At 38.9% G+C, this 12933-nt stretch overlaps 1 protein-coding gene across 1 annotated transcript in view; it reads left to right on the top strand.

The window, feature by feature from the left end:
* The window catches only part of LOC139727321 (histone-arginine methyltransferase CARMER-like), a 58054-nt gene that overhangs the window by 33362 nt on the left and 11759 nt on the right, over positions 1-12933 (top strand). Inside the window, exons 3-5 of the mRNA XM_071638275.1 lie at positions 8165-8280; positions 9245-9349; positions 11549-11659. Coding sequence (XP_071494376.1) covers positions 8165-8280; positions 9245-9349; positions 11549-11659 — 332 coding nt within the window. The remainder of the gene's footprint in view (positions 1-8164; positions 8281-9244; positions 9350-11548; positions 11660-12933) is intronic.

The raw sequence follows: 12933 nt of genomic DNA, 5'->3' as shown, positions 1-12933 counted from the left end.
CTCTCACCGGCGACTTCTACTCAAAGCAGACTACTATGGCATACGCGGCACTACTCTCAGATGGGTCAAAAGCTTCCTGAGCGACCGCACCCAACAAGTCGTACTTGAGGGCCAGATCAGTCAGGAGATCAAGGTTACATCCGGAGTACCGCAGGGCAGTGCCCTAGGCCCACTCCTTTTCTTGATCTACATCAACGATCTACCAGACAGCGTTGAGCACTCGACAACACGCCTTTTCGCTGATGACTGCCTGCTCTACAGGCGCATTAGGTCAGCCCAAGATTGTACCAATCTTCAGGAAGACTTAGACCGGCTACAGGAATGGGAGAGCAAATGGAAGATGGAATTTCACCCTTCTAAATGCCAGATCCTTCGCGTGACCAACAAGAGGAAGCAAGTTACTGGCCAGTATAACATCCATGGGCATGATCTCGAAGTGGTGAGTTCCGCAAAATACCTCGGCCTCCACATTGACTGCAAGCTTAACTTCAACTCTCACGTTGATACCACAGTGAAGAAGGCTAACTCTGTTACTGGCTTCTTACGTCGTAACTTCAAACACTGTAACCGTCACATCAAGCAGGCCACTTACTTCACATATGTCCGACCAGTGGTGGAATATGCAGCAACAGCATGGGACCCACACACTCAGCGGAACATCAACAAGATCGAGATGGTCCAGCGAAGGTGTGCCCGCTATGTGACAGGTGACTTCAACCAAACATCCAGTGTGACAGCCATGCTTAACAACCTGCAGTGGCATTCCTTACGGGACAGACGCCTTCACAGCCGCCTGGCTATGTTGTATCGCATCCGCTTCAACCTTGTTGACATCGCTTGGCAGTCCTACCTCAGCGAATGGACATCAGCCACTAGAGGACACGGCTCTCGACTGCAGACGATCCAATGTAGCAATCAGGCGTACGCTTCTTCCTTCTTCCCAAGGACCTGTAAGGACTGTCGTATCCAAACGTGAAATTTCAGACGAGTTCAACAAATTTTCCACGATCAGTTACGAATGTCCAATCGTGGCGTTCGCAATGGATCGCACGATAGTGGGAACCCCGCTTTACCAGTATGGGGATCTTATTTCTGGAATAATAGCAGCATCTACAGCTGTGTGATCCACTTTGTAGCAATCAAAACCACATCATTCCTAGGTTTTACTGATTGCAAAAAGATTTGAAAAGAGTGCACACAAGATTGTCTAGTAGAATACATGACAGACTAAAAAAATTGTTTTGATTTCCAACCTGAACATCAGTTTATGCCACTTTCTGAGCTCCATTTTAATAGACATACAATGTAGTAGGACCATTCATCACATTCTTATATAATAGAAGGCTAAAGCAGCCACTTTTGAGTCTAATACTGAGCCAACAAAGCATTACAGGAGGATTGGACGACAGAGAGCGCAGGCATCCCTCCACCAAGTAGCACTATTCCCAAATTATAAAGAATCCTTCAAAAAAATCAAAACAATTCCTAGATCCGGACAATGATCTGGATCACTACTGAACTTATAATCATCTGTTGCTTGTGTCATTTTCAAGTTTTCCTGAAATTCATCCATTTCCATTCATATCTTTATTGGATTATTTTGCAAAGAAACAGATACACAACAAACGAACCAATGTCGGCAAAAACTTGCAATGTAACCTCTTTGGGGGAGGTAAATCAGAAAGTGTCCATCTCTACCTTTTTCTTTGCACTCTTTACATCGATCCATGTTTTCAATTCAACACAAGCTGGTGGCCACTGTAATCAACTCTTGTCATGACTGTTGTATTTATGGGAAGCCATTTGGCATTTACAAGCTGTTGATCCCCAGGGGCACTGCACCTGCTGGTATCTTAGCTACATGTAGATATCCATGCATGGATGACATACAAAATATCATGCCACTTTTCTCCACGGTTTTAGATTTGCATCTGTGATGAATACACACTGTTCTGTGTATTCATTTGCCATGATATAGTGGTGCAGAATTTTCTTACAAGTATTACTATTATTACTATTATTATTATTATTGTTATTATTATTATTGATATTATTAAATAGTATTATTATTATTATTATTTTTATCATTTTTAGAATTCCACTCAAGAATTGTTCTAGTTTGTAAATATCGGTCAAATATCACAATGATAACACAATTACTTGAAATGGTGCCAATATAGGCTTTAATTAAATCACCAATAGACCCATCTTCATCATGCATACCACTATACATACATACACCTAAATGGTCTGTGGTTTCAGGACATATAAAGAACTATTGTTTTTTGTTTTGTTTTTTTCATGGGGGGAGGGGATTCCCAAGACTACTGGAAAGAATTGTCGCAATGCAGATTGCATGTATTTTGTGTATATGCTATTAAAGGTCATCCATGTCTGCGTGAAATCTGTTTTAGATTATAAACTGACCAAACAAATTTATTCCCACCATTTACAAGCTGCCAGTTCATTGTAGGGTTGAAATGCTACTTATACATAATGTAGATGTGCAATATTAAAGTACAATTTATCTTTCACCTTGAAAAGCTTTGAAATCTTTGTTTGAGTGCATGGCGTAACTGGTATTTGTCAAGGAAATTTTCAACATAAAGAAGTCACTTGGTATGAAACCACTACATACAGTTGTACTTCGAAAGAGAAACAGAATGATAACTTATTTGCATAAAACTGTAGATCCGTTTCTTTCGGAAGTCACTGCTTATGTTTCGCTGCTCGCAGTGAAAATGGATATCTCATTAGAGGAAGATTTGCTTTGTAGACAGTAACTTTCATAGAATGCACACACTGATACACTTATGTGGGACTACATGAGTACTGTGCTAGGTGAATGTGTTTGTTGAGTTATTTTCCCAATAGTTCATGGCCCAAAAGTGATATACCCCCAATCGGGAAATCAAAGCAATCGACTCGCTGAAGGTCAAATGTTCTTTACGGACAAGCTGTCCACTTTACCCTTCTCTGGAAATAAATGTAACCTTCAATCTCATTGGCTGCATTCTCAATAAATGACAGTGATGCTTTGCTGCACTTGTGTATGCCAAAACAATTTAGGAGTGCCCCAGGGTTTCTATTCACACTGCATCAGGCACACATGTGCACATGTGTTAACTGTCTTGTTCATGCTATGAACTTTCCGGACAGCCTCATTTATTAAAGACTTAAATCAGTACACAGTATCTGCATACAAAATACATTGTACATGTAGGTGGTGGAGACTAGTGGTGGACTGAATCCATGGGCTATTGGTAATGGGGATACTGTGTCTACCATATTTTTGGCAGGTATTAAATGCTACTCCAAGAAGACATGATTGTGGTATTGGTTGTTTTGTATTCAGACATTACGAATGGAGGCAAAAGGCGCCTGAGCTCGTGATCAGGCCCCTATAGCCCTTTTTACACTTGTGTTTCTTAACCCCAAACTTTCTCTGACCCAGGACTATCGTTAGTCCCGTACCAATTTTTTCAGCTTTTTACACTGGCCAATAATAGTCCCGTACTATCTCTTGTCCGGGGCTAAGGAGAAAACTGACCTTTTTACACTCATATTTCTTAGCCCCGGACTTTCCAAACCACATGAATATTCATGATTACGCTGTGTACTGAACACGTACGCGCGCGCACCGGCAGCACTTGATTACCTCGTTTCTGATTATTCAGTGAGGGTCGGACTTCGTCTCCGTCGCTTAGCCCAGGATTATTTTTTCGTTCTGTTTACACTCACTTGCTTGGCACCGCAATTGTGGTGCTAACCCTGCTATTTTGCAGGGCCAGATAGTACCGGACTATCGGTGGGGCTAGCCCACTTTGGCAAAAAAGAGTGTAAACAGAAAGTGGGCTATTGTCCCGTACCAACGGTGGGGCTAAGGCCCCCCCCCCCCCCTTAGCCCCACCGTTGGTACGGGACTAAGCGAAAATTTACAAGTGTAGAAAGCCCTTATGACCACATTTTACTCCTCCGGCTCGCTATTTACAGACTGTATTGGATTTCTTCCAAGCAGTTTCCAGCAGCTTTAAAAAAAAAAAAAAGACATTAAAAAGAAGACTCTACATTTTGTCTTGCTGACTACAATTTGTATTAATGACCAAAATCCAATTCTGCTATGAGGGCTGCATATCTTGCTTGTACTTTAAAATACAGTTGTACATAAATGATTGCACCATCATTTTTGTGTAGAGGTCCATTTGCTCTGTACAGTGTACATGTAGTCTGTGTGTGGAGTATTTAATGTTTCACTTCTCTAACAGATATTTTTGAAAGTGGCATACGTATCATGTACATGAGTAGTCGCCATTTCATAATGATAATGATAATGATAATAATAATAGTAATAATGATAATAATAATAATAATAATCGTAATGATAATCGTAATAATAATAATAATGATGATAATCATCATCATCATCATAATACAATATGTAATTTGTACAGTACTTTACTAATGATAATGAGATTTAAGATAGACATACAAATTACAGTTCTTCATTGTCTCTGAATGGATAATGAGATGTACCATGTTAAAAATTTTAGAGAGAAGACAGTGTGTCAGTCACGTGAGAACACCACAATTTTTTGCATGGTATTTTGTGGCATGATTCACACCCAAATCTTGCATGCATATTTTGTGCAAAGTTTTGATTATCACCCTGAAATACCACGGTATTTAGCAGTGTATTTCGGGAGGCATTTTGCGGTGTGTTTACTTTCGCATTTACAAAATACATGTACCACGCCGTATTTCACTGTAAGTGTCAATAGCTCTAGAGCCTCAAAGAGAGTATTTAAACCTGAGTTGCTGGCTGACAGTACCCTGACAGTCCCGTTGAGCCCCCCCCCCCCCCCCCCCCCAAAAAAAAAAAAAGGAAAATAAAACCAAGGAGCTTCATGGTAAAACCTGACCAGCTGACTGAGGTTGCATTTATCAACTCCCTTCTGGCACAGAATTTAGGTTTCCAATCAACTTTCAGGGAGTTTTGGGCTGTTGAGACTTGATAAAACGCAAAGCTGTTGTGATTCATGGGGTTAGAAACGCATAATTCTGAAATGCCAAAAAAAAAAGTGCAATCGCAAATGCGTTTGAGCCAGAAATGCATTTCTGTTGGGTTGATAGATGCAAAGTCATTTTGAAATTCATTTATAGCTTGGACATGCCCACGCCAACCATTGCCAACTACACATCTCTATGCTCCTTGGGTCAAACTGTGCAATGGAGCTGTGAAGTGGCAAGGCCTCCCAATTGACTCACAACTGAGTTGACAAACACAACAACTGGAGAAACTTGATCCGAGAAAGGTGTTTGCAAACATGTTTTGATTGTGGTTATTGAAACGCACTTCAAACGTTGGAATGTTAATAAAGGCAGCCTGATGCCCTCTCAACATAGAGTGTCACTCTATTTTGATTTTGTAAAGGCAGCATGGAATTCGAAGATATCATTTTCATTTAGATCTAATGGAAGACAAGAAAACTTTAGAACTTGAGAGTTAGCTTGTTCTCACAAGACAGTAAAATTGGTCACAAGTATTCTGTGCAGATTGGATGAGACGGTAACTTCATTACTCCATAACTCTCCTGGGAAAGGTTTAAACCAAACAATATATAAAGTTATAAACATGTGATTTTTCAATGATTTGATAGCCACATGTACAATTCCTTATCTCTTAAAAGCAGTTATTGGAAAGACGACACCTTGTTTATCTACTAAATGATTTTATATGAGGTGTATGATTTTCATCTAAAGTATTCATTAAAACAAAAAATTCAGTGAAAATTTATTTGCAGGTTAGTCATTTCGTCAGCATCATAGTGTTATAAATGAAACCATAGAACTTTGAAATTCCATAATTTTCTAAAAATCTATCTTTCTGACTGTGGTGAATCTTGTATTATTTGTTTTTCTCTCTTTATTTATTGTTTTCTAATCTTTTTACAAACGTCACATGGAGTTTCTTTTTCATTGAGCCATGATAACCAGGGCAGGCTAGTAGAGTATCAGTTCGGTTGACTGTGGATGACAACTGGCCTGAAGGTTTCCATTTGACTGTGTCATCATCAGACGGGTGACCGTCGTATTGACCCCTTGACCTTTTGATGCATTCTTTCATGTGCTGCATGTGTGTGCGTCATAGAAATATGCGTGGCTATAGAAATGTGTGCATAGGTGGTTCAGATTACATGCCCGAGTGGTTTAGACTTTCATCAAAGTACAATCTAGATGCATTATAGCTGAAATTCAACTGTACATGTATGTACAAACAGTAGAACAATGTTGTTGTACCTGTTCAGGTATTTTGTGTCACGCTCAAGTGTATTTTAAGTACTCCATCGTGTTCACAAGGAAAGTGCAAAAAATGCAAAGTCTGTAAAAGTTTAAATTTTTGCGCATTTCGTGTGACCAGAAGCTAGCACAAAAATAAAAGCTTGCGAATACAATTATTTGTGCATCATGAATTTTACCACTGTGTCACGTCGTGATTCTGAAGCAGAACGCGAAAAATTACTAGAGTAAAAACATTGATTTTTAGAGTACATCTTGTTTGTGTCACTCTGTTTCATCTTGATTCGATGAGCCATTGTACAACAGCAGTATACATAGTATTAAAGCCATTTAGCTTATGTGCATATTTCCCAAATGACCCCCCCCCCCCTCCACATGGCTTTTATAAGGTTCCTCACCAGTTTTCAAAGCAACATAAATGCATAAGTTAGCCCCGACATAACAATTTATGGAATTCACATTCAAACAAAGAGTGCACTTGTGTAGATCAGGTGACCAGAATAGAGCTGTCATCAGTTAATACTTGGGAAAGTACCATTTCATTCACTGTTTTGTTTTGAATGCATTAGAAACTTCTTGCCAAATGCTAAACTTTTAAAGAGCTTGTGGCTGTCGAGTACATACACATTGGATTGGCTTGCTAGCACCATTTGTAAGGATTACTTGAATAATCATTACATCACCGATGCTTATCTCGGTGAATTTAAAAACCAGCATTCCCCGTTATCACAAATGACCTTTTTCTCCTCATGCGCAAAGTGTATTAAACTACATACGAAGTGGCTGATTGCACAGTGAGGATGATTATGAATTGGATCTTTGCCCATACTGCCCTGATGGGTGTTGATGTTGGTACACTCATAATAGACTTTTAGAAATTTCACAGCGAGTTTGTGTTTTTGATTGTGTAGCACTAGCGGGCTCAACGGGTGTCTTCAAAATTTGTTATTTTGTGAGGAAAGGTTTCTTGTGGAGAGATTTAAAAGTATAACTTTCAAGTATAGACTTGTCAGTGAGAGGCACCGTGCAGCACCTTAAAACAAATGCCTCATGATTGACATTTATTGAAGAAGGATCAAAGTGGTATGAATGGGGAGCTTGAATGAGCGATTTACTCTGCTCCCATCCGTCAATGTTCTTCAATGATTTGGGATTGACGTGGGTAGTTCATTTTGAAGCCCACAACTTAATAAAGGCTTTAGTTGGAATGAATTATGCATGTCTGTGTAATCTTCCCAAGATCACCATCAGAGTCGGAGAAATGAAATAACTTTATGTGTTAATATTGCTCCCCCACCCTCTGAAATAGAAAAGAAAAACAAGTTTAACAAATATTTAAAGAAATTTTTCCTTGTAGTCATGTAATTATGGAAAACTTGTATCGTTTGATTTTATATACAGCCTGTAGGTGAGAGATTTGGCAAAATACATTTGTAGCAAGACAAGTAGGATTGAGGACTGAAATATTGAAACCATTTTTTGGATGACATCAAATCATGAAAATGTTTTCTCCAGTAGGAACTGTGACACAGCCATCTTGGCCTTCAGGACACTTTTAACAGTGACAATACAAATTATGCACACAGAGATGTATAATTTGTTTTGTAAGCTGCAAAGGTCACGCTCTGATTTTTTTCTTTTATAATTTCTTGGGATTTACTTAGATTCTACTTATTTTGGTGTGTCTGATGTAAAAGGATTATACTTGTAGTATTGATATATATGGCATATCATGTATAGAGTTTTGATGGAAATGTCTTTCAAGGAATGGTGTTGTAAACAGCAAGGGAGCATGTTGCAGCATTTATTTGCTGGAATTTATGTCGTTTTGAACGAAAATTTGATTTTGTTTTCTCACCATATGCAGAGGTCACAAGATTTGAGAAGATTTTGGAAGGAGCAAGGTTCAATCAGAAACAGGCAGGAAAGAAGTCGGTATTCTCTGAGCGAACAGACGATGCATCAGCTGTACAGTATTTTCAGGTAGGGCGCTTCCCTTTTCACTACTTCAAGAGTGGCTAGCCACCATTCTCTGTTCACATTGTATGAGTATTTGTGAGTTTGTGTACATGTGTATACATGTGTACATACGTTGGGATTGGTTATCAGTACAATGTAAGGGAGAGAGTGGGGCGGGGGAGAGATTTTCATTTAAGTAATTGAAGTGCAATTCATTCACTCATTTCAGGTATTTATATTTGAGTCACAAAAGCAAAAGTAATTACACTAAAAACTAAGAGTGAATGATGATTTTTTTTTCAAAGAATGGTGTGATTTGATTACATTCTTACCTCTTACCATACTGCTTGTGTCATTAGTTCATTGCAGTTTACCAAATAAAAGGATATTTAATGCACCATTTGATGATGTGAATGAAATCAACAAGAAATCAAGGGTGGGAGGTGAAATATGTATATTTGTTTACTTTGGTCATGTCATATATCAGTATCACTCTAATCTTGAATTTAGTTTCTACTGATAGTTTTAAGATTAAGATGTACTAACTAAGTTGCAAATAAAATGCAGTCACTGGAATCTAGAAACATTGACAGTATTGATTTAGTGTGTCTCTGTACTTCACAACAGTTCTTCGGTTCTTGTGTGTAATTGGTAACCCAAAGTATTTCATGCATTGTGATTGATACACTGACTAGCGTATTCCCGAGAAACACTCGCGGTAACTTAAAGAGCTCGTCTGCAGCTATTCCTTCATGCTGTATTCAGGATCTCACATCCCTGAAGAATGCAGCAAGTCATGATCTCAGTCTTTTGAGGACTTAACTGAGGAAGAGACAGACAGACACACAGACACACACACACTCACACAGACACACAAACGTTAGAGAAAAATCACAGCGAGAGCGAGAAAGAACAATAGTATTTAGCATTCTTACATGATTTGGTTCTCATTGTTCCTACCCCAATTTTGTTTTTCTTCAAAATTCAGTTCTACGGCTACCTGTCTCAGCAGCAGAACATGATGCAGGACTACATACGCACGTCAACCTACCAGAAGGCTATGTTAACAAATCATGAAGACTTCAAGGACAAGGTACTGTATGTCTGATATACGTGTAGTGCAATTCTTGTTGCAAAAATTGCTATCAAAATTCGGTCGTGATCGGGATTGCATCTTCATGATTTGTCATTCTCACTGTAAAAAAAAAAAAAAAGTTGAAACTCATAGGTTGCGATTATTTGCGAGGAGCTGACCTGCAGATGTATGTGATTGATAGTATGCTTGCTACATCACAATCCCAATTGGGCCAAAACGGCGACCAAATTTCATTGTCGGGCCACCAAAAGAAAAAGTTAGTGTCGAGCCTTGCTAGTGTACATCTGTAATATATAGCGCCTGTGAATGCTTTTTAAACAGATGTATGGCATCATACAAATGCTGTGAATCGTCATGTAATGTATTGGCTTGTGTGTTTGTTTGTGTGCATACATGCTGTATGTGTGTGTGTGATTTTGATATCGAGCAAAATTTGAATGAAGAATATGGAAAAAGTATGTGGTGTATGTGTTTGTCAAACTGACTTCTGGAGTATCAGTGAGATACAATGATTTTTCAGCAATAATTTTTGTGCTCCAAGTTTGGTTTAGTTTTTCTGATGTCTGACCCCCCTCAGACCTTTACATGCATTTTTGTGTCAGCTGAAAAAAGAAAAATTCCGTTTTCAATCAGTTTTCTCCTTTAGCAGACAATGTGGTCACCGAGATAGTTGATGCATCCCACACTTGCTGTTATGTGAATGGAAGAAATATAAAGTTGATGTTGCCATTCCATGTCTAAGAAGTCAAGTTTTGATTCACAATTGAAATGAAGCACCCCAAGCTATCAATGACTTGTCATTGATAGTGATATGACTTTTGCTTCTGTGACAATTGCTGTGGTCTTATTTTTCTGAGGACTTAGGGTTAGAGTTGTGACAGGGGTTTAGGTTTAGTTTGATGTGAGGATTAGGGTTAGGGTTCCTGTGATAAGGGTTTTAATTAGTTTGATGTGAGGATAGGGTTAGGGTTGGGGTTAGGGTTAGGGTTATGTTTGTGGTTAGGTAGGTTTTATGTTTGGCCTAGCGTGCAGATTTTTTTATTGTCACTGGAACAAATGTCATAGAACTGTCACTGATATACTATTGTTCCATTTTGACACTTACGTTTGAAATTCGTCAAAACAGAATTACTGAATAGATTGATGAATTGATAAATAGATGATATTGATAACAGTGATAACAATGATGATGATGATTGCAGTGATGATGGTGATGGTAATGATGATGATGAAGATAATGCACATACGATGACAATAATGCACATTTATAGTTGTAGCTCAAGGAGTCCATGTAATAGTTTTTACTTCAGTGAGATGTTATTAGTGAGCTTTAAATCTGCAATGCTAACAGCAAGACGATGCAGCCTCCCAGGTTGAACAATAAAAACGGCTGCCTAGCGCATGTCCAAAACACCATTTTTAGCCTAATAGCATCGTCCATAGCATTTATGTTGCAGATATAAGGCTCGCTTTTAGAGACTGTGTGCAGAATTCCATTTTTCATCTTTCCTAGACATTTTTTTCTGTGGCTTTGGCTCAAAGTCCTTATGGCTAGTGGTACGTAGGACACAGGCACTCGAGTTCGCAGATGTCTCCAAGTCTGCTTGTAAAAAGCAGAAATGAGCTTGAAGGGTGCCAAGGGAGAACACATCCTAATTTGCAAATTTTCTTCTTTTTTTTTTCTTTTTTGTTGTTGTTGAGGGATTGGGGGGGGGGGGGTACAAAGTGCAGGTCAAGGCACGCACATTTTAAAGAAACACCTTACTTGTGCAATTTTAACATTTTGCCCTTGGGACATTTGTTTCATTGCAAGGTTTCCCCATACTAAGAAGTTGGTAAAAAAAATCTTTTGGATAACCTATGCCATCTGCCATAGGTTATCCAAAAGATGTCTGGTTTACATGAAGTCCCACATGTGCATTGCTGATGAGCACTCTTTGTTGAACTTATGGATTAATTGCTTGATTTTGGATCTTGATTGGAAACCAGTGTAAGTCTGTGATTTCATCACACTGCACGTATGAATGTGTGTGTGTGTGTGTGGGGGGGGGGGGGTTAGTGATAAAAGTCACAAGCAGTGCCGTTATCAATGTATTGAAACATATGTTTATACCAATACGATATCCCTCGTGTTCTAGTCTTACTGTAAGATATTGATGGTTTTAAAAAATATGCATCCATCTCACTGTGTTGCAGGTCGTACTAGACATCGGTGCTGGCTCGGGAATCTTGTCGTTCTTTGCCATCCAAGCAGGGGCGCGCAAAGTCTACGCCATCGAGGCGAGCTCAATAGCAGAGCAAGCCAAGGTGAGTCTGAGTCTGAATGCAAGACTAGACATGTAGCCTCAATGCAAGACTAGTCATGTAACCTCTACACACAACTGACCTCATCATGGGTATGTCCAGGAATTGTTTGTGCTGTTTCACTTGTTGACCTCGAGTGTCTTGTGTTGTTGTTGATGTGGAAGCTGCTTTCACCCACAGAAATTCAATAATGAGTGCACAATGTGCAACTAATCGGTTTAATCGCTCATTGGGATCCAGTATAGAGAGTTTTGCGATAACTCACCAGATTGTCAGAGATGCACACTACTAGGTATTCATATGATTACAGTCACAGAACATAGTATACTAGGGATCTCACTATCAAGAAAAGGTAATTCAATTCACCAGGGCCCCATTTCATAAAAGATGTTAGGGTGGCAACTTTTTGCTAGAATAGCAACTTCCCATAGCAACAGCCAATCAGGAAGCTGGATTCCTGTCATTGCCCTGACAATTGCCATTCTAGCAAGAGTTGCTGTCATAACAATTTTTTATGAAACGGAACCCCGATCTCAATTGCAGTGCGTGAGAGAATATGAGTGCAGTGTTATCAGAGGGAGATATGCTAATCCTATCTCTTTCTTTAAAAGATTTGCAGTTTGTTGAATATTATACAAGTTATTTAAAAAGATAATTTAAGTTTGATTTGAAGGGATTCTTGGCAATGGAAAATACAGACTCTGTCAAGTGTTTTGATTTGGACATGTACAAGAATGTGGGCTTGCTGTGCAAGTATGTTTGGTATATATTCTACAAACTGCATCTTCCCATGAAACAAAGTGAAGATGTTGAGTGCATGTAGCAGCCCATAAACATATAATGCAGCCATACATAGATTTCATTATTTCTTACCTCCCATGCAAAGTGGTCTGCACAATGCTACTGCTACTACATTCGTAAGTCTTCATTTCTGAGATATTAAAATATGCACGCAAAAAACAAGGGGAAGGAAAGAAAAAAGACTTTCTCTAAGACAAGTTCTGCAGCAGCTGATGTATATTTACGTCGCTACTTTTGCAACCTGCATTCTATTTGCAATGGTTTCTGTAACTAACACTAACCCAGATTTGTTTTGTTTCTTTATACTGATATTTTTTATCTGTCGTTTCCTTTTCAGATTCGTCCAACCTACGCCGTTGCATCTTCTTTGGGCTAATGGTTTTTCTTTTCTCTCGCACTCTCCCCCCATTGTCCATTCATCCACACTAAATCCTTGTTTTCTTTGTTTGTTGTTCTTTCTTTGGTTTCTCTCTTAG

This window comes from Diadema antillarum, unplaced genomic scaffold (genome assembly GCF_040938485.1).
Source record: "Diadema antillarum isolate AM-2024a unplaced genomic scaffold, OU_Dant_1.0 seq00000126_RagTag, whole genome shotgun sequence".
In the NCBI taxonomy this organism is placed as follows: domain Eukaryota; kingdom Metazoa; phylum Echinodermata; class Echinoidea; order Diadematoida; family Diadematidae; genus Diadema; species Diadema antillarum.
This window is presented reverse-complemented; position numbering and strand designations above follow the sequence as displayed.